Below are 23283 nucleotides of genomic sequence, written 5' to 3'. Positions count from 1 at the left end.
TGGGAAAACTTTAGAAGTGATTGTAGACCTCATATTTCGGCCACTATCAAAGTGGAGATCCAGCACAGAATCAGCTGTGCTTACACAGCCTCCCAAAAAATATGCAACTGGGTCTCAACAGAGATCTCCAAAAAAGGAGAAAGGCTTTAGTCTACAACACTCTTGTCATCACCACTCTTCTCTATGGCAGTATTGCACTGCCCAAGTTACTTACAAAAACGCAGTGGCCCGAGCACTGACCATTGTGGAACATCACTGTCTACCATCCTCCAGTCTGAAATATAACTATGTACCTCAACTCGCTGTTTTCTGTCCTTAAGCCAACTCTTTTATCCAAGCTAATAATGATCCTCCTAATCCATGAGCTTCAGATTTGTTAACCAGCCTTTTATGTGGTACTTTATCACTTTCTTAAAATACACATAGACACCATCCATTGGATTCCTTTCATCAACCTTCTCTGTTACTTCATCAGAAAATTCAATTAGATTAGTCAAGCACGATCTACCTTTGATAAACTTGTGCTGGCTTTCCTTAATTAACTCAAGCCTCGCCAATTGCCTATTGATATTTTCCCCGATTATTGTTTCTAACTCCTTACACACCACTGATGTTAAACTGACTGACCTGTAGTTAGAAGGAATATCCTTACATCTTTCTTGAGTAAGGGTGTCACATTTGCTGCTCTCCAATCCTGTTGCACCTTTCCCATATCTCAGGAAGATAGAAGAATTATGGCAAGCCGTTCCATTATCTCCAGACCCACTTCCTGGGATGCAAGCCATACCACCAGGTGACCTACCCCCTCTAAGCATAGTCAGACTTTCCAGTACATCCTGCTTCTCAGTTTTCACCACATCCATTACCTCTACACTCTCCGCTTCTTCCGATATATTGTCCGCATCCTTTTCCTTAGTAAACATAGATACAAAGTACCTATAAGTATTCTAGCATTACCCAGCACTGCTAAGGATATATCACCCACTTTTCCCTAATAGGACCCATGCTGCCTTTTACTGCTTGCTTGCTGTTTACACGCTGGTGGAACATTTGTAGATTTCATTTTATATTGACTGCCATTCTATTCTCATATTCTTTCTTCACCAGTCTTATTTTCATCTTCACTTCCCCTCTCAACTTATTGTATTTAGTCTGGTTCTCACTTGAAGATTTCAACTGACATGCATGATACACATTCCTTTTTTTTGGATTCGTCACATTCTCAACTGCCCTTGTCATCCACGGAGCCCTGGTTTTGATTTCCCCTATCTTACATCCTGCTGGAATGAACCAAGCCCGGACCTGAAGCATCTCCTCCTTAAAGACCACCCATTGTTCCACTACAGTTTTTATTTGGTTCCATTTTAAATAAAAACACAAAGTGCTGGTAACACTCAGCAGGTCTGGCAGCATCTGTGGAGAGAGAAACGGTTAACATTTTAGATCTGTGGCATTTTATCAGAAATGGCAAAGATTAGCAGGCTTTGAGCAAGTGAAAGGGGATTGGGGAAAGAAGAAAAAAAGAAAGATGTGTGATCGGGCGAAGGGGCAGGAGAGATTAAATGACCCCCGAGATGTCATGGAACAAAAGGCAAAGGGAGTCTTTAAACTTTAAAGAATAAGAAAAAAAAATATATAAATGGCAGTCATGCTCTGAAATTGTTGAACTCTATGTTGAGTCCATAAGGATGTAAAGTGCCCAAGCAAAAGATGAGGTGCTGGTCTTCGAGCTTGCGTTGAGTTTCACTGGCCAAGGACAGAAATGTGGGCGTGACAGCAGAGTGGTGAATTAAAATGGCAAGCAACCAGAAGCTCGTTGTCATGCTTGTGGACTGAGTGGAGGTGTTCCACAAAGCAGTCACCCATTCTGTGCTTGCTCTCCCCAGTGTCGAGGCAGGCACATTGCGAGCAGCATACAGTATACTAAATTGAAAGAAGTACAAGTAAATCGTTGCTTCACCTGGAAGGATTGTTTGAGACCTTGGATAGTGAGGAGACAGGAGGTAAAAATGCAGGTATTTCACCTCCTGCAATTGCATGGGAAGGTGCTGTGGAAAGGGGACGAGGTGTCAGGGGTGATGGAGGAGTGGACCAGGATGTCACAGAGAGAACGATCCCTTTGGAATGCTTGACAGGGGAGGAGAAAATGTGTTTGGTGGTGGCATCACGTTGGAGGCGACGGAAATGGCAGAGGACGGTCCTTTAGATGTGCAGGCTGATGGGGTAGAAAGTGAGGTCAGTGGAACCCTATTGCAGTTCTGGGAGGGAGGAAAAGGGGTGAGAGCAGGTAATGCAGGAAATGATTGGACACAGTCAAGAGCCCTGTCAACCGCAGTGTGTGGGAATCATCAGTTGAGGAAAAGGGAAGACACAGCAGAAGCGCTGTTGTGGAATGTTGCATCCGGAAAAGTGTTGGTGGAGGGGGCCTGATTAGGACTGAAACAAGGAATGTTCAACATGCCCCACAAAATGACAGGCATAATTGAGGCGCATCTGGGTACCCATAGCAACACTGCTTATTTGGAAATGTGAGTGGAGTTGAAAGAGAAGTTGTTCAATGTGAGAATAAGATCAGCCAGGCAAAGGAACGTGGTGGTGGATGGGGACTGGTTGGGCTTCTGTTCAAGGAAGACGGGCAGAGGCCTCAGACCAAACTGATCGGGGACGGAGGTGTAGAGAGATTGGACGCCTGTAGTGAAGTGGAGTCGGTTAGGGCCAGGAAACTGGAAATGGTTGAAATTATGTAGGGCATCAGATGTAGGTGGGAAAAGACTGGATAAGGCGAGGTAAAATAGTGTCAAGATAGGAAAAAGTAAGTTCTTTAGGGCAGGAACAGATTAATTAATGGGTTTATCAGGACAGTCCTGTTTGTTGATTTTGAAAAGGAAATTGAAGCGGGCTGTCCAGGGTTGTGATACTGAGGTGGGAAGCTGTCCAGAGGAGATGAGGTCAGTGACAGTCCTGGAGACAATGGCTTGATGTTCAGGGGTGAGGTCATGCTCCAGGGGGAAGTAGGAAGGAGTGTCTGAGAGTTGGAGCTCGGTTTCTGTGTTGATACGCCAGACAACAACAATATCACCCTTGTCAGCAGGTTTTTAACACACTCACCTGTGAGAATGGAATGCAGAAAGTTCAGAGGGAGACAGGTTAGAGTGAGTGAGGGGAGGGGGCAGAGAAATTAAGACAGTTCTCAATGAAAAGATCAAGGCAGATAAAAGGTCAGAGTGAGGGGTCCAGTTGGAGGGAGAATATTGGAGGCAATGAATGGGTCCGCTGGTCACGTGGAGGACACCTGGGTAAAGAAGTGAGCCTGAAGCTGAAGGCGACAGAAGAAGAGCTCGACATTATGCCGAGCACAACATTCATTGAAGTACGGGTGTAAGGGGATAAAACTGAATCCTTTGCTAAGTAGATTCTAAAGGGTCTTGACAGGGTTGACACAGACTTTTTTCTGCTGGCGAGGGAATTTACAACATGGGCTCACAGTCTCAGGATAAGGGGGCGATCATTTAGGACTGAGATGAGGAGAATTCTCTTCACAGAAAGCATTGTTCTATGTTTAATCGATCAATAATACTTCTCTAACAGGGTCACATTCAACTCTAATTTCTATGTAATATATTGTTTTAAGGCAGTGTAAGTCTAGTGAGTTATATTTTATTCCATGATGAGCTTGTCAGTTTTCATAAATGATTCCACTTGTTTGTTCAATGAACTGTAATTAATATTCATAATGATGCAACTGATAACGCACTGGAGAATTCCCTCCTGTATAAATACAAGGTTCCTCAGAATGTTTTGTGCAGTCAGGCAGAGTTATATCTCTGGTATCAACAGATACTTAGATCTCACAAAGAATGCGTGAACCAACAATATTCCATCAAATAGAAGACATTTACTATCCTGTTCTTGCAGTTCTTGGAATTCTTGGTAAGTCAATTAAACATTTAATGGAAGCAAATGCCTTTTCACTATGTTATTTTATAAATGTAACAATGTTATTTTTAAATGAATATTTTTCTGATTTTTAGCATTTTGGTAAATACATTATTTAAGTGATTAGAGATTTCTGTAATCAGGATAAATGCCAAACACTTTTCAAAAAACATTTTGTGTGATTTGATTGATTCAGCAACAAATCATAAAACTCTTTACATCAGGAAATGCCATTATAAATGTTTACATCAGAAGTTTCAATATTATATTTTGGTATAAAAGCACGACCAGAAATGGTGATGAGAGGAAAATGGGCTTGCGTGCAGCAAGTGGCACCATACTGAAAACCTTTAACTAGACATATTCACCCTTACTGGCGACATACATTGAGCAGGGCTGTATCTCTTCAACTGCCAAAACCTGTCCAATTTTAAAACCAGAGTTCATCAACCATCAGTCCATCTTCCATTGTCTCATCTTCCTGCTCCCCTCACACACTCTCAACACTGTTACTGCAGCACAATCTGAATTAACTCTGAAAATCACCTTCTTCAGTATACAATGTGCCCTCGTTTGCTCTTTCTTTTACCCTTGCTCTCTGCTATTTTTTGTGATTCATGCTGTTGTTTCTTTACTAACTCCCATAATAATTATTGATTTTTGAACTATATCTCCAGAACAAAATTCTGACAGTTATAAATGATTCAATTACCTTGATATTGTGAATCATTCATCGTCATTATCACATTGCTGTTTGTGGGAGCTTGCTATTGCAAATTGCCTGCTGCACTTCGTACGTTATAACAGCGAGAACACTTCAAAAGGAAAATGTACTTTGGGCGGTTCTGACATTATGAATAGCGCTATATAAATGCAAGTCTTTTGGGATCCCCATACATAAATCCCATGTTCTCCTAAATCCCGAAATATAATTGCCATGCACCCCGATATCATTAATTGCAATTTCCTGCCTCTCGGATCATTAGGTATGACTCCCTTAAACTCTGGGATCCTTATCTGGAACTAGATTTGTAAATGGATATTAACACCTCACCTAGTTGAACTTTGTGAGGAGGTAACTAACGTGGTACAGAAGGGAGTAGAGATTTTCACTGTGCACATTAATAACTTGTATGATGGAATAGAGAGCTGCATATTTATGTTCGCTTACCACACTAAGTTAGATGAGGGCAGAAAGTTGAAAAGGGATATTAATTGATTAAGTGAGAGAACAAAACTGTGTTCAGCATGGGCGGTGTGAGGTCATCCAATTCAAATCTAAAAAAAATAGATCAAAGTGTTTCTAAATAGGAAAAGCTAGGAATTGTGGAGGACAAGAGAGATTGTGGGTCCATATACTGAAGTTAATAAAAACTCATGAATTAAAATTAAAATGTCCAATGGACTGTTATCCTTTTTCTCAAGGTTGACTGGAATACAAAGGAATGGAAGTTAAGTTACAGCTGTACAGAAATCTGGTTCGACCCCATTTGGATTAACTGCATTCAGTTCTGGATTCTTCACCTCAGGAAGGGTATATTGGCCTTGGAGGGGGTGAGGCGTAGAAGCAGAAGATTAAGACAAGAGAAAGTGCTGAAAATATTCAGCAAGTCTTGCAGCATCTGTAGAGCGAGAAACAGAGTTAAATTTTCAATCTGTGACCTTTCATCAGAAATGGGAAAAGTTAGAAATGTAACAGTCTTTGAGCAAGTGAAAGGGGGGTGGGTAAAGAAGAACAAGAGTGAAGGTCTCTGATCGGCCAGAGGGAGGGTAAGATTAAATTACAGGGATGTTATGGAACAGAAATAGTTGTAGTGAACACAAAGCATGAGTCCAGAGAGAGTGCTAATGGCAGAATAATGAACAGCTCTATCTGAAAGCAAAAACATGATAAAAAAACAAGTTAAAGGGTTGGATTTTGTTCTCCCACAGGCATCGGGTTCAATGGTGGGGAAGGTGGGCTAAGATGGCTCCATATGAGGCCTGTCATGGACCGTGAAACTATGAGAGCCCGGCCCGACCCTCCTGGTAGTGGTATGGCTCCGTGGCAGCCACCCCACCGTTGGCTGATGGGACGACAATTAACATCTTCAAATGAATAAAATTGTCATATTTAAATCGACATACCTGTGATTTTGAGGGCCCACCACGATCATCTACATGGCTGCTGGCACTCCCTTGCCTTCAGATCCCCGTTCGGGTGGGGAAGGGGAAAGAGATAAGTTTGCCAGTGCAGGAGGAGGGCCAGCCTCAAATATACATCATTGGCTGAAATATTTACTCTGCAGCCGAAGTTAGCTCATTTAAATAGCCGGGGCAGGCCGCCCCCGCTCCCCGCCGATGGTGTGGATGGGGAAGCTGTCCATCCGTGGCAATGGCCTCAGCTACCTGTTCACAGGCACTGACGCCATTTCCAGAAGGTTTTGAGTCATAGAGTCATAGAGTTATACAGCACAGAAACAGGCCCTTTGCCCCATCATGCCTGTGCCCGCCATCAGGCACCTACCTATTCTAGTCCCATTTTCCAACACTTGGCCCGTAGCCTTGTATGCTATGGCATTTCAAGTGCTCATCTAAATACTTCTTAAATGTTGTGAGGGTTCCTGCCTCTACAACCAGTTCAGGCAGTGTATTCCAGATTCCAACCACCCTCTGGGTGATTTTTGTTTCTCAAATCCCCTCTCAACCTCCAGCCCATTACCTTAAATCTATGCCCCCTGGTTATTGACACCTCCGCGAAGGGAAAAAAGTCTCTTCCTATATAACTTATCAATTCCCCTCATAATTTTGTATTCCTCAATCATGTCCCCCCCTCATACTTCTCTGTTCTAAGCAAAACAACCCTAGCCTTTTCAGTCTCTCTTCATAGTTGTAATGCTCCAGCCCAGGCAACATCCTGGTGAATCTCCGCTGCACCCTCTCCAGTGCAATCACATCCTTCCTGTAGTGTGGTGCCCAGAACTGTACACAGCACTCCAGTTGTGGCCTAACTGGCGTTTTACACAGCTCCATCATAACCTCCCTGCTGTTATATTCTCTATGCCTCGGCTAATAAAGGCAAGTATCCCATATGCCTTCCTAACCCCCTTATCTACCTGTGCTGCTGCCTTCAGTGATCTATGGACAAGTACACCAAGGTCCCTCTGACCCTCTGTACTTCCTAGGGTCCTACCATCCATTGTATATTCCCTTGCCTTGTTAGTCCTCCCAAAATGCATCACTTCACACTTCTCAGGATTAAATTCCATTTGCCATGGCTCCGCCCATTTTACCAGCCCATCTATATCGTCCTGTAATCTATGGTTTTCCTCCTCACTATTTAGAACACCACCAATTTTCGTGTCATCTGCGAAATTACTGACCATACCTCCTATATTCATGTCTAAATCATTAATGTACACTCCAAACAGCAAGGGTCCCAGCACTGATCCCTGTACTACACCACTGGTCACAGGCTTCCACTTGCAAAAACAACCGTCGAACATTACCCTCTGTTTCCTGCCACCAAGCTAATTTTGGATCCAATTTGCCAAATTGCCCTGGATCCCATGGACTCTTATCTTCTTAATCAATCTCCCATGCGGGACCTTATCAAAAGTTTTACTGAAATCCATGTAGACTGCATCAACTGCTTTACCCTCATCTGCACATCTAGTCACCTCCTCGAAAAATTCAATCAATTAGATACGATCTCTCCCTGACAACGCCGTGCTGACTATCCCTGATTATTCCCTGCCTCTCAAAGTGGACATTAATCCTGTCCCTCAGACTATTTTCCAATAGTTTCCCAACCACTGATGTTAGACTCACTGGCCTGTAATTACCTGGCCTATCCCTTCTACCCTTCTTGAATAATGATACCACATTCGCTGTCCTCCGGTCCTCTGGCACCTCTCCCGTGGCCAGAGAGGATCTGAAAATTTGTGTCAGAGCTCCTGCTATCACCTCCCTTGCCTCACACAACAGCCTGGGATGCATCTCCTCTGGGCCTGGGGACTTATCCACTTTTATGCCCACTAAAGCCTAGAGTCCAAAGCCTATTGTTCAATTTAATGTTTTTAAAGAATAATTGAATGAAAAAAAATGAAAACGTTTATTTTGCCCCACTCCCACCCCCCAATAACAATAGAATTAATTATTTGCCCTCTCTCCCCAAAACGCTTACCTTGTCCACCTGACCATCCCCCCCAAAAGGGAATAACCTTTGAACTATAACCTTTCCCACCATCACCGACACCAATGATATGACTTTGATCCTGCTCCCCTCCCTCCCGCACTGAGAAACTTACTTCTTGCTCCTTATCCACCAGTGCTCCGCCTCAATTCCCCAGACGGGTAACCGAAGGCCTGGGAGTGCTGGCCAGCAGCACGATGAACAGATGGCGGGAACGTGAATCTAATTTTTTCAATGGTCTTAATTTATTTAAACATCACATTGCCAAGTGGTGGGATGCCACCATCAGGCCTCGCCACCACTGGCCATAACGGGCCAGGTCCTCCCGACATCGGGGTGCACGGCAGCCATCTCCCAGAGGTATTTACTGAACACCTCCTCTCCATGACCCGTGACGTTGGGTGGGGCGGGGGTGTTGGGGTCTGTAAAATTCACCCAACGGGTGCTGAGGATGGTGGGAAGGTTTGAACCTTAAACTTTGTGCAGTTTGTGAGGTAAGGTCAGATGTAAAAGTTAAGTGCTTTGGGGGGTGAAGGGTAAGGAGTTATTCTAATTTTTAATGGGGAGAAGGGGCATTAGAAATTTAGTGATTTAATTCTGGTGAGGTAGTAAATTAGACATTTTAATTGGTCAGGTCTGGCTGCCCTTTACAAATGGCGCCAGCTCCTGCACATAGGCAGTGGATGCCATTGCTGGTGACCGATATCTTGCCCTCTCCACGAGATTGCGGGGTGGGGGAATGTGACCGGCCGCCCTGGCGATAGATGAGCTGCCGCACTTGAGATTGTGGCAGCACATTGGCGTGCATTTTCTTGAGCTCACTGCTGATCTCGGCAGTGAGGTCTTAAAATCCAGACTAAGAACTAGCGCATGGTTAAAAAATAAATAATTCAAAGAGAAAATATGTAAAAGAATAGATAATATATAAATAAATAATACAAAAATAATGGGGCACATGGTCTGAAATTATTGAACTCAATATTGAGTCGATAAGGTTGTAGAATGTCTCCAGATTGATATCACTGCTGAAAGAGTTAAATTATGAGCACCAGTTTCATAGGCAAGGCTTGTTTTACCTTGAATATGGAAGATCAAAGAGTCAACTAATTGAAATGTTTATGATGATTAAAGGATTTGGTAGTGCAGACAGAAAGAAACTATTCCCATTCTCGGGGGCTGTGCAGATCAATGGGACATAGCCTTACAATGAGAGCAAGGCTCTTCGAGGGTGATGTCAGGAAGAACTTCCTCACACAAAGGGTGGTGGAAATCAAGAACTCTCTCCCCAAAAAGCTGCTAAAGATAGGTCCATTCAAAATATTAAAAGCTAGATTAATAGACTGCTGTTAGCGAGAGGGGGGTTTTGACGATTGGGCAACTCTCAACCTCCATACATTCGCCCAGGCATGCGCCATGGAGAGGTCACTTCATAGTCGCCTCACAGCGACTGAAACAACATGGAAGGCAGCAGTTACGGGTTAGCGCTGCTCCACAAACCACTGACCACCTCCAGGCGCTTACCCATTGTCTCTCGAGACAAGGAGGCCAAAGGAAGAAAGAAGAAAGAGAAGACAAGTGTATTGGAGGTTACAAAACCAAGGCAGATAAATATAAATAAGATACAGATCAGTCATGGTCTAACTGAACGGCAGAGCAAGCTTGATAGGATAATTAGCTAATTCCTCGTCTGAAGTCCCCATGTTCCTATGCAATTGCCACGTTCTCTTAGATGGCAACATATTATCCCCTTACATTTCTCTATTTATTTCAGTTAACTCAGTGGCCATTGTGATCCTGTCACAAGGAAAGTGCGGACTCTCCAAATGTATCACCCACTACCTGGTGGCCATGGCAGTGGCAGATCTACTGGTCGTTTTCACTGATGTGATACTGTTTACAGTTATTCCTTATCATTTCCCAGGTACTTACCTGGAGACCACTCCTGCACTTTCTCTCTTACTTGTCCTACTTTCTGCAGCCACAGACATTTCTGTCTGGTTCACCATCACTTTCACCTTTGATCGATTTGTTGCAATTTGTTGCCACAAAATGAAAACAAAATATTGCACGGAGAAAACTGCAGCTGTGGTTATAATGACAGTGAGTGTGTTCTTCTGCTTGAAAAATATTCCTTGGTACTTTATATATGAACCTGAATATATAATTGACAATGTTCCCTGGGGGGGTATTGAATCACTGAGCTACTACACTGAAGCTGCCTGGGCAGCATTTCACAGCCTCAGTATTATTTTAACCCCTTTCCTTCCATTCGTTCTGATTTTACTGCTCAATGCTCTGACTGTCAGACACATTTTAGTGGCCAGCAGAATCCGCAGGAAACTATTGGATCACAGCAAGAGTGAGAATCACACTGACCCAGAGATGGAGAACCGAAGGAAATCCATCATTTTACTCTTCACCATATCTGGTAGTTTTATACTGTTATGGATGACAAATGTTGCATTTTTCCTTCATTGGCGAATTTCGAACCTGGGTTATTACACAGATCCCCATGATCCTGTATATATCACTGAACAATCTGGCTACATGCTGCAGCTTTTGAGCACTTGCACCAACACCTGTATTTATGCAGTGACCCAGACTAAATTCAGAGAGCAGCTGAAGAATGCAGTCAAATATCCATTCACTGCAATTGTTAAATTAGTCAAATGATTAAAGCAGATCACCGAAAAGCAGAGCTATCTTTCTATCACTGACTCTGGTTTACTGCCATACAATTCTGTAACAGATCACTGTGTCTACTTTGTTTCCCAGACCATCACTGACCTCATCTCCTCTGGAAATGATCCCCCCGTGGCCTCCTGGCTCATGGCTCCCAATCCACATATCCTGCTTTCCTTCCCAAGGTCCACAAACAGGACTGCCCTGGAAGACCCATCATTTGAAATTGTTCTTGTCACGTGCTTCTTATTTCTTCCTGTCTCAACAGTATGTTATTTCTCCCTGTCCAATCTGCTGCAACCTAAATCCGCAACCCATCTGACCCTTCCCATCAATTTAAAATTGTCCAGTTTCCTCAGTTTGGTTCAATCACGAATTCTTCCCCTCCATTTCTCAATTTACCTCCATTTCTCAATTTACCTTCATTTCTGAGGAGAGTCTGTGAACAATAATCTTCTTTAAACCTAGTGACTCCCACAGCTGCCTTGATTACCAGGCTCCCATCCTGTTTCCTGTAACGACTCTATTACATTCTCCCAGTTTCTCCGTATCCATCACCTCAATTCTGACCATGCCACCTTCCACACCAGTGCTTCTGATATATCTTCCTATTCCTTCAGTTAAGTATTCCCCTTTACCAGGTTTTACTGAGCCCTCGACCATGTTCATCCCATTTTACACACATCTGTCCTCATCACCCGCAGAGCAATGATCAGGTTTCCCTTAACCTCACCTTCCGCCCCATCAGCCTCCACGTTCAATGGTTCATTCTCTGGCATTTCTGCCACTTCAAGTGTGATGCCACCACCAAACACATCTTCTCTTCTCCATCCCTTTCATCGTTCCAAAGGTACGAAACTAATAGTAAGAGTTGCAAAAAGGGAGTAGGACCAGAAACTTGCAAATTGTATTAAAATCAACACAAAATGCTTTTAGATTTATATTCATTAAAAGAATGTGATTAGGAGCAATGTGAGTGCCTTAAAAGCTGATAATAGTTGTATTATAAATGAAAATATGTAAGTGGCAGGTACGTTAAATCATTACTTTTCACCAGTATTTACAGAAGAGGAAGAGGATAGCATGCTGGACATCCCAAGCAGAATAATATTGAATCAGGGATGGGGACTCCCCAAAATTAATCTAAGAGAATAACAATAATGAAGAAATTAATGTTACAAAAGAATAAAAAATCCCCAGGACCAGATGGTTTTCATCCCAGCGACTTAAGGGAAGTAGATGAATACATTGCTGGTGGTAGTTTTCCAAAATAAAAACCAGAAAATGCCAGTAGTTCTCAATATGTTTGGCAGCATCTGTGGAAAGAGAAACAGATTTAATGTTTCAGGTCGATGACCCTTCGTCAGAACTTTATACAGAATTTGATGGTAGATTGTGTTGAAAAGTTATCGACCTGAAACATTGGCCTGAATTTTACCACAGGCTTCCAGATCCCAATGTCAGGTTGCAAAGTGGGTCCAAGCCTGCACTTTCCAGCAGTGGGACCATCTCAGCAATTGTACCATAGGCAGCCTCCTAATTGGCCTCCTGCTGGCCCATCATCCAATTAAGAACGGCGTGCAGACTCCTCACCATGCCGGTCCAACCAGAGAGCAGACAGCTCGAAAGCCTCAGCATCATCACCAGGAACATTGGTCATTGCTGAGTCATGCAGGAGGCCAAATGAGGCACTTCCAGGTAAGTAAAAATAAATGAATAAAGCAGGGGGATGACAGTCAGAGATGAAACCTCTCTGGGGGTTTCATTTGTCCCATAGGGGTGTCCTTGCCTGCAGGTAGCCCCCTCTTTGGGCCATGAAGACTCCGGCACCGAATTGCCCCTCGAGCACCGCAGGGAGGCCGCCTGCATTAAGTTGGTGGCCTCCCCACGTGCTGGGTGTCATCCTGCTGTCGACAAACTGCTGGCAGCCTCGTAAAATGGCCCTTAATAAGGCATTTAATTATGCAAATGGTTGGCCACCTCCTTGGCAGCCGCTGCACATCCAGTCGCACAACTGGTAAATGCTCCGGAGGTGGGATTGCAACGGAAAGCAGCCCCAACGTAGATCCGCGCTAGTTTACCGGCACCTCCCCGCCTCTCAGCCCCAGTAAAATTCTACCCATTAACACTGTTTCTCTCTGTGCAGATGCTGCATGACGTGCTGAGTATTTCTGGAATTTCTGTTTCTATTTTGGATTTCCAGCATCCAAAGTATTCGGCTTTTGTATCATCTTCCAAAGTTCTCTCAATTCAAGAAACGATCCTTTAAATTCAAAAATTGTACATATCACTCTGCTATTTAAGAAAGGTGGGAGAGGTAAACCAGGGATTTATGGACCAGTTAGGCTAACATTTTCTGTCAGGAAATCACTGGAGACTATAATTAAGGATGGAGAGACAGAGAACTGTGAAAGTTTCAGCTGATCAATTTGAAGAGTTGATTAAAGTAGATTGTAAGAGCTTTTACAAGTGCATAAAAATGTCAGAGAGTAGCTAAAGTAAACATTGGTCACATAGAAGCAGAGACAGGAGAAATTGTCATGGGGAATGAGGAATTGGCAGAGAGATGAAACAAATATTGCGCATCTTTCTTCATAGTAGAAAACATAAATTACATACCAGAGATAGAGGGTAACTGAAGCCCATTAAGAGCTAATAACTTAAAGTAATTAATATCAGCAGAGAACAAGTATTGGAGAAACTTAATGTGTTAAAAGCCGGCTAATCCCCAGGACCTGATGGCCGACATCATATGGTTCTAAAAGAGGTAGATGCAGAGATAATGGAGGCACTGGCTATGATTTTTCAAAATTCACTAAATTTGGGGCAGCACAGTGGCGCAGTGGTTAGCACTGCAGCCTCACAGCTCCAAGGACCCGGGTTCGATTCTGGGTACTGCCTGTGTGGAGTTTGCAAGTTCTCCCTGTGTCTGCGTGGGTTTTCTCCGGGTGCTCCGGTTTCCTCCCACAAGCCAAAAGACTTGCAGGTTGGTAGGTAAATTGACCATTATAATTTGTCACTAGCATAGGTAGGTGGTAGGGAAATATAGGGACAGATGGGGATGTTTGGTAGGAATATGGGATTAGTGTAGGATTAGTATAAATGGGTGGTTGATGGTCGGCACAGACTCGGTGGGCCGAAGGGCCTGTTTCAGTGCTGTATCTCTAATCTAATCTCGTGTGATCCTGGCTGATTGGAAGCCAGCAGATGTAACATCCCTATGCAAGAAAGGAGGGAGAGAGAAAACACGAACTTGGGGCTGAATTTTAACAGGGCTCCAATGTCGGGATTTGTGATGGGGGTTGCGAAAAATTCTTCCAGGAGAGGCCCACCTTGGGCCTCAACGCTGGGAAGGCTGCTCACATTTTACAGCCAGCAGCGGGGCCTCGGGGCGCCCTCCCCAAACCACCACCCCCCTGTCCCGACGGCTCGGTGGAGGAGCCTTAATCTACATATGCTAATTAAATTTAAATGAATGAATAAATACTTACCTTGGAGCGATGTCCCATGCCGATATTTCAGCCAGTGACCAGAACTCCCGTGCCTTTGAATCTCCGTTTGGAGGAAGGAGTGAAATTCACAGGGTGGGTGGGGGGGAGCTGAGAGAACTACTCCTATTTGTTGTGGTGATGATGGGAAGGGATTGAAGATCAAAGGTGTTGAACTTAAGTGGGGGTGGGTAGGGGAGTTCAGAATATCAAAATGTGCTTTCTCTGGGAGATATGTATTAAACGAGTACCCAGTGTGGGGCAGCGGTGGGGGGGGGGGGCAGAGAGGGGATTCCTCTCCCTTTATGTCATTCGGCGGCACAGTGGCGCAGTAGTTAGCACCGCAGCCTCACAGCTCCAGCGACCCGGGTTCAATTCTGGGTGCTGCCTGTGCGGAGTTTGCAAGTTCTCCCTGTGTCTGCGTGGGTTTTTGCTGGTTGCTCCGGTTTCCTCCCACCACCAAAGACTTGCAGGTTGATAGGTAAATTGGCCATTATAAATTACCCCCAGTATAGGTAGGTGGTCGGGGAATATAGGGACACATGGGGATATGGTAGGAATATAAGATTAGTGTAGGATTACTATAAATGGGTGGTTGATGGTTTGCATAGACTCGGTGGGCTGAAGGGCCTGTTTCAGTGCTGTATCTCTAAAAAAATAAAATAAAATAATTTTTTTTCTGCAGTTTTTATTAAAATGGGACCTTTAAAAATGTAAATGAAACTGAAGGGCCTGAAGCCCTTCAAAAATGCCGCAGACATCCGCACAGTGGCACCAGATGCCATTGCTGGTGATGGAGCACCTTTATGTCATTGGGGTGGGCACTCCACCCCCTCCATGCCAATGAGCCGCCGTACGTAATATCACGGCAACTCCATGGTTCTCATTTCATGCGTGTGCCGTGCATTGTTTCAAGCTTACTGCCAAGAATGCTATCGAGCCATTAAAATCCAGCCCTAAATGTCAGTTAGCCTGACATCAGTCTTCAGGAAAATACTGGAATCTTTGTTAAGGAAGCCTTAATAATGCACTTAGAAAGCCAAAGCAAGATCAGACAGAGTTGACTAGGTTTTATGAAAGGGAAATCCTGTTTGACAAATTTATTAGCATTTCTGAGGTACTAACTAGTAGTGTAGATAAAGGGAAGCCAATAGATGTAATGTTCTTGGATTTCCAAAAGGCGTACAATGAGGTACCTCACAAAAGGTTAATATGCAAGATAAGGGCTCATGGATTTAAGATAATATATTACCATGGATGAAGGTTTGCTTAATGGACAGGAAGTACAGAGTAAGCATTAATGGGGCATGTTCAAGTTGACAGGCTGTAACTGGTGGATCAGTGTTGGGGCCTCAGCTGTTTACAACCTATATTCATTACTTAGACAAAGAGACTGAGAGTAATGCATATAAGTTTGCTGACAATACAAAGATAGGTGGGACTGTAAGCTGTAAGGATGAAAAGTGGCTGCAAAGAGATATAGACAGGTTAAGTAGTGGGCAACATGCTGGCAGATGGAGTATAATGTGGTAAGTGTGAGGTTATTCACTTTAAGTAAAAATAGAAAAACAGAATATTTTTAAAAGGCAAGAAACATCCAAATGCTAATGTTTAGAGAGATTTGGATGTCGTCCTCCAAGGAACACAGAAGGTTAGCAAACAGGTACAGCAAGCAATTAGCAAGACATGATGGCCTTAATAGCCAGGTGATTGCAGTACAAGAATAAGGAAGTATTTCTACAAATGTATAGACCTTTTGAAACCACACCTGGAATACTGTGCACAGTTTTGGTCTCCATATCTAAGGAAATGTAGAGGCCATAGAGTCATTACGATACAAAGGAGGCCATTCAGCCCATCAAATCTATGCTGGCTCTTCAGAGAGCAATCCAATCAGTTTCATTCCCCCATTCTATCCACAGAACCCTGGAAGTTTATTTCCTTGAAGTACCCATCTAGTTTCTATTTGAAATCATTGATCGTCTCCTCTGCCACCAACCTCGGAGGCAGTGAGTTCCAGGTCATTACCACCTGTTGCAGAAAAAAGTTCTTCCTCGCATTCCCCCTGCATCTCTTGCCCAAAACCTTACATTTGTATAGCCTAGTCCTGTACCATCAGCTAATGGGAACGTTTACTTTGTCTGCCTTATCGAAAACTGTCATAATCTTGGACACTTCTATCAATTCTCCTCTCAATTTCCTTTGCTCCAAAGAGAACAATCCCAGCTTTTCCGACTTAACCTTATAGCTAGAAATCCTTATCCTTGGAATCCTTCCAATAAATCCTTCTCTGCACAATCTCCAAGACCTGCAGATCCTTCCTAAATTGTGGTGACCAGAACCGGACACAAAAATCTAGTTGTGGTCTAACCAGAGCTTTATCCAGGTTCAGCATAACTTCCCTTCTTTTGAACTCAATACATCTATTTATTAAGTCCAAGATCTTATATGATTTGCTAAACACTCTCTCAATACCTCCTTCCACCTTCAAAGATGTATGGAAATGCACCCCCACCTCCCTCTGTCGCTACACACTCTTGAGAACTGTGTCATTAAATCTATATTGCCCTCACCCTATCCCTTCTGCCAAACTGCAGCACATCAGACTTTTCTGTATTAAATTCCATTTGCCACTTGTCTGTCCATTCTGATAACCTATTTATGTCCTATTGCAGTTGATTTGCATCATCCACAATTTTGCCACTCCTCCAAGTTTGGTATCATCAGCAAAATTTCACATTTTATTCTGTACTCCAAGATCCAAATCACTTCTATATGTCACAGAAAAGCAGTGGTCCGAACATGGATCCTTGTGCAATACCACTGTCATCCGTCCTCCAGTCTGAAAAATAATCATTTCCCAAGACTTGCTGTTTCCTGTCATTAAGCCATTTTTAAAAATGCAAACTGACATTGACCCACCTGGTCCATGAGATTCAATTTTATTAACCAGAATTCTATGTGGTATTTTGTCAAACTCTTTCTTAAAATACATATTGACAGCATCCATTACTTTCTCTTCATCGACGTTTGCTATTACTTCATCATAAAAATTCAATTAGATTAGTGAAGCATGATCTGTGTTTTAGAGATCTATGCTTGTTATCTTTAATTAACTCAAGCCTCTCCAAGTGTCTCCATTTTTTTTGCCTGATTATTGTTTCTAAGATCTGACCCAACAATTATGTTAAACTGACTGGTCTGTCGGTACAAGGACTGTCCTTACACCCTTTCTTGAATAAGGCGTCACATTTGTCACACTTCAATCCTCTGGCACCCCCCGTGTGTCTAGGAACATTATGGCAAGCACTTCCAGGTATGTACAACTTCACTTCCTTCAGTAACCTGTGATGCAAGCCATCTGGACCAGGCGACTCATCCACTCTAAGCAGAGCCAGACGTTCCAGTGCATCCCGCCTCTCAATTCTCACCCTATACATAACCTCTGAAATCTCTGCTTCTACCAATATTTTGTCAGCATTTTCTTCCTTGGTGAATATTTGTGTGCTTTATGGGAGCAGAGAGGAGAGATCGTCTCAGTCCAGAAGCAAACAGACACTCTCCCAGTTCAAACTGTATGTGGCCTGTTCAAAAAACCCTGGAGCAGCCAATTAGTCATGTGACCATCTGGTCCAACCAGTCCTGGTTGTATCACCTTAGCAGTCTCTGAAATGCCCCTCTTACACACAATACCTGGTGATCAAGGTCCATTGTGGGTTGAATGTGTCAGGGAATTGTCCTTTGTCCTTCCAAGCACCGTCTGTTGATATGCAAATGCTTTTTCAAGCCATGTCCTTTCTTCACTCCAGTAACAGTTTAATATTAATGTTCATGACAAAATTAATGTGCCTCATTCTTGGCAGGTGGAGGCCTAGCATGACAGTATGTATTGATATCACACTTTGCTTTTTGGCAAGGGTCCTACACAGTCTACCAATACCCTGTTTAATGGTCTCTCAATCACTGGTATGGGAACTAGTGGTGCCAGTTTTATAGTAGATTGTGATTTTCCCACAATTTGGCATGTATGGCAGGACCTACAAAATTGGCTCACATCCTTTGTAAGACCTGGCCAATAATAATATTGGCTTATGCATGAGTTAGTCTTCTAAATTCCCCTACAGCCTGCAAAAGGAATGACAGTGGTGCAGTGGTTAGCACCGCAACCTCACAGCTCCAGCGACCCGGGTTCAATTCCGGGTACTGCCTGTGTGGAGTTTGCAAGTTCTCCCTGTGTCTGCGTGGGTTTCCTCCGGGTGCTCCGGTTTCCTCCCACATGCCAAAGACTTGCAGGTTGATAGGTTAATTGGCCATTATAAATTGCCCCTAGTAGAGGTAGGTGGTAGGGAAATATAGGGACAGGTGGGGATGTGGCAGGAACATGTGGTTAGTGTAGGATTAGTATAAATGGGTGGTTGATGGTCGGCACAGACTCGGTGGGCCGAAGGGCCTGTTTCAGTGCTGTATCTCTCAAAACTCTAAACCTTGATAATCCCTGGTGAAATTTAGGTGGTGCCACTATCTGTTCAATAACTGCCCAGTCTTCATCTGTGGTCTGTGAGGCGGTCTCCATTTTCTCCTCAAACTCCATTTACCATGTTCAACTTCTGCCAGATCCATCTTTTCCATTTAGTATATCTCTGGATCAGCTTGCTGTGCTGCACTGATGGACGATCGATCCAACTATTTACATCCTCAAAAAAACTCTAATAAATTTGTCATACAGGATCTCCCTTTGGTAAAACCATGCTGACTTGTTCTAATCACACTATACTTTTCGAAATGCAATATAAAGACTTCTTTAATAATAGTTTGCAGCATCTTCCCAATGACTGATGCTGGACTAACTGACCTGTAGCTCCTTGTTTTCTCTGTACCTTCTTTTTCCAAAAGTGGTGTAACATTTGACAACTTCCAATCGACTGGAACCATTCCTGTATCTGAGGAATTCTGGAAAATAATAGCCAGTGGATCCATTATCTCTGCAGCTACCTCTTTTTGAGCCATTGGGTGTAGGTAATCTAGTCCCGGGGACTTGTCTGATTTTCGCCCCTCAAGTTTCTCCAATACTTTCCTCGTCTGATATCAATTACCTTAATGTTTTCATTCTTTGTAGCCCATATGTTACTGCCTATTTCTGGGATGGAACTTGTGTCTTCTACTGTGAGGACAGACACAAAATATTTGTTCAAAGCCTCTGCCATTTCATCATTCCCCATGATAATTTCTCCTGTACCTGCTTCGAAGGGACCAATGTTTACTTGAACTACTCTTTTTTAAGTACTTTGAAGAGCTCTTACAATCTGTTTTTATATTGCTGGCTAGTTCACTCTCAGATTCTATTTTCCCCTATTTATCAACTTTTTGACGGTCATCTGCTGGTTTCTAAAACAGTGCCAATTCTCAGACTTGCTACTATTTTTGCAACATGGTAAGCCTTTTCCTTTAGTCTGAGTGAGGCACGGATGGGTCTTTCTTGACGAGTTTTTGCTTATGAACAGAATGTACTTTTGTTGAACCCTTTGAATTGTTTCTTTAAATGTTTCCCACTGTTCATTTACAGCTATACCTTCCAGCCTATTTATCCATTGTCTGCCCATTCCACCATTCTGACTATGTCCTCTTGAAGTTTATCACTACCCTCCTTTCAGTTCACAATAGTTCCAAGTTTTGTGTCATTTCAAATTTTAAAAATGTGCCCTGTGCACCCAAGTCTAGGTTATAAATATGTATCAAGAGAAGCAGGAGTCCCTAAACCAACTCCTGGGGAACCCCTCGATATATCTTCCTCCAGTCCGATAAACAACTGGTCACAACTACTCTGTTTCCGATTACTGAGCCAACTTCATATCCATGCTGCTACTGTCCCTTTTATTCCATGGGCTCTAAATTTGCTAACAAGCCTGTTATGTGGCACTTTATCAAATGCCTTTTGAAAGTTCATGTACACCACATCAACTGCATTACCCTCATCAACCCTCTCTGTTAACACATTAAAAAACTCAAGTAAGTTAGTAAAACATGATTTTCCCTTAACAAATCCTGTTGTTTTGCCTTAAATAATGTGCATCTGTCCAAGTAATTATTAATTTTGCCCCAAAGTATCATTTGTAAAAGCTTTCGAGGGCGGCACAGTGGCGCAGTGGTTAGCACTGCAGCCTCACAGCTCCAGGGACCCGGGTTCGATTCTGGGTACTGCCTGTGCGGAGTTTGCAAGTTCTCCCTGTGTCTGCGTGGGTTTCCTCCGGGTGCTCCGGTTTCCTCCCACAAGCCAAAAGACTTGCAGGTTGGTAGGTAAATTGGCCATTATAAATTGCCCCTAGTATAGGTAGGTGGTAGGGATATATAGGGACAGGTGGGGATGTGGTAGGAATGTGGGATTAGTGTAGGATTAGTATAAAAATGGGTGGTTGATGGTCGGCACAGACTCGGTGGGCCGAAGGGCCTGTTTCAGTGCTGTATCTCTAAAACTAAAAAACTAAAAACTTTCACACCACCGAGGTTAAACTGACTGCACTGTAGTTGCTGAGCTTGTCCTTATACACTTTTTTGAACAAGGGTGAAACTTTTGCAATTCTCCAGTCCTCTGGCACCACCCTTGTATCTAAGGAGGATTGAAAGATTATGGGCAATGCCTCTGCAATTTCCATATGTAATTCCCTCAGTCTCCCTGGATGTATCTCATCTGGTCCTGGTGACTTATCAACTTTCAGTACAGCCAGCCTATCTAATACCTACTCTTGATCAATTTTGACTCCATACAGCAGGCTGGATTTTACGTTGTGGCAGCCTTAAATGTGCGGGCCGCACTTCATGGAGCCACCATGATATTAGAGGCAGCGGCTCATTCAATGACTGGACTGCATCCCAACTCCCCCCCACTGACCCTGATGATGTGGAGGGGGCAGGCGACCCATCCATGACAATGGCATCAGGCTTCACTGCGCAGGCTTCAAGCCCTGACATTTCATTTACATTTTTAAACGTATAGTTAATTAAAATGGATTCAACAAAATGAAATGGATGTGTCTAACCCCTCTCACACCCTGCCGCAATAACCATGTAATTCATCCCTTGCCCTCTCCCCACCAAAATGCTTACGTTGTGCACTTGACCTACCTCCTCCCCACAGTTCGGAAATTATGCGATTAACCCCTTCCCACCCGTCCCTACACCAATCAGAGGCATTTGACCCCGTTCCCCCACCTCCCGCACTAAGATGCATATCTGCCCCACCTCCCCAACAGTGTCCCGCATCGGATCCCCAGACAGGCATCCGAAGGCATAGGTCACCAATATGGCACTGAAATGGACGGCGGGAGCGGGTTTGTCCCAAATGCATTGATTTGAATAAATTAACATATTATAATTTGTCTCCCATTGCCGAGTGACAGTGGGGGTGGGGGGGGGGGGGTGGTGCCACAAGGTCTCACCGCCACCAACAATATTGGGCCATGCCTTTCCAGTGGTGAGGCCTGTGGTAGGCATCTGCTGGAGGCCCCTGCCATAACCCCGAACGTCAGGTGTCTGTAAAATCCAGCCCAGTGTCTCAACTACCACCTTCCTTGATGAAGACAGATGCAAAGTACTCATTTAATACCTCAACCATGCCCCTGCCTCCATGTGTAAATCCAATTTTAGATCCCCAATCAGCCCCACCCCTCCATTTACCATCCTTATACTATTTAAATGCCTATAAAAGACTTTTGATGCTCGGTTATGTTAGCTGCCAGTCTCTTCTCATACTGTCATTCTACATTTCTTTGCCTTTGTCTGCCACAAGACATGATTCTCCAATGTCCTGCACTGGACATGTGGATTTGCACTCTAGTTGCAGTTATCAGGACCCACTCTAGTTGCAGTTGTCAGGACCCGGTGGGAAGCGCAGAACCATTTAATCTATTTTCGCTCTTATGCAGGTCATCATCAAGAGCAGAGAATCACTGTGACCAGGAGACAGCCACCCACCGCTGAGGAGGAGGAGAGATCCTCAGAGGATGCACCATCACATCATTTTCCAACACCCTCCACCAGAGCAGATAGTCTCATGTCGGTGGGTATCCATTTGCATTTATATTCAGAGTCACAATCTGGTGAGATCACCACAGACACATGAGAACTGATTGAGGCTGTGACAGCCAAGGTCACTGATACTTGGAGGAGTGTGGGAAGCCAGGATGATGCTGAGCACCAGGCTGATGATGTGCCTCTGGAGTTGTCACTAATGTGACAGATGCTGGATGACAGTGTGAGATGTGTGCAGATCTGGCGGAGATTCCAGAGGGTATGCGCATCCTGGCTCAGACAGTGGAGGAGACAATCCAGGCCAGGAGTGCTGCCATTTCCCTCTTGGCTGCATGAGAGTGAGTGGAGAGTCTCATGGGGAGACAGATCCAGCAGATTACTCCGTGGATGCTGGAGGAATGTGCGCATACCAGAGGACGGCCACCAAGGACATCCCAAACCAAGGGGCAACAAACTCATCAGCCTGACTTCACCTCAGCTCCACGCACAGGAGGCGCACCTCGTAGCAGCACGTGCAAGAGAGTTAAAAAAAAGCCACCAGCTGCACTTGGGATTCACAGGTGAGAGCATTGTTAAAGATTTACTGTTTCAGTCTGGTTTTATGTGCAATAACAGTACTGCATTCAGCTAGTATCTCCTTTCCATTACTTGTGGCAATCCTGGACTTTAGGAGTACCCTGGATCATCCCAAGTGTTGGTTGGGAGGGACCACACTGTGTGTGGTCTTCGACTTCCCCCTGTCAGAGATTGAGGTGTCAATGGGAGCAGGATAATGGATTGTCAAATGAAGTGCAGCAGAAAGATGAAGCTTTATTTGAATGGAAGCATTGGGTAGCAAGGGTCATCTACAACGTTCCTGTATTCGTGTTTTCCGAGCCTCCCTTGCGTCTATCTCCTGGCGCCTTTCCTGCGGTGTCCAGGGTCCTTCATGATGCATCGCCTGGTCATCAGCTTCCTGCACATCCTCATCATCTGAGG

At 44.0% G+C, this 23283-nt stretch overlaps 1 protein-coding gene across 1 annotated transcript; it reads left to right on the top strand.

Moving 5' to 3' along the window:
• Positions 1 to 3857: 3857 nt before the first annotated feature.
• On the top strand, positions 3858 to 10783 carry LOC137373379 (probable G-protein coupled receptor 139). Its single transcript, XM_068038196.1, has 2 exons — positions 3858 to 3930; positions 9882 to 10783. Exons 1-2 carry the CDS (start codon positions 3858 to 3860, stop codon positions 10781 to 10783), a joined length of 975 nt encoding a protein of 324 aa, XP_067894297.1.
• The last annotated feature ends 12500 nt before the right edge of the window (positions 10784 to 23283 follow it).

This window comes from Heterodontus francisci, chromosome 9, assembly GCF_036365525.1.
Source record: "Heterodontus francisci isolate sHetFra1 chromosome 9, sHetFra1.hap1, whole genome shotgun sequence".
Taxonomy (NCBI): Eukaryota; Metazoa; Chordata; class Chondrichthyes; order Heterodontiformes; family Heterodontidae; genus Heterodontus; species Heterodontus francisci.
This window is presented reverse-complemented; position numbering and strand designations above follow the sequence as displayed.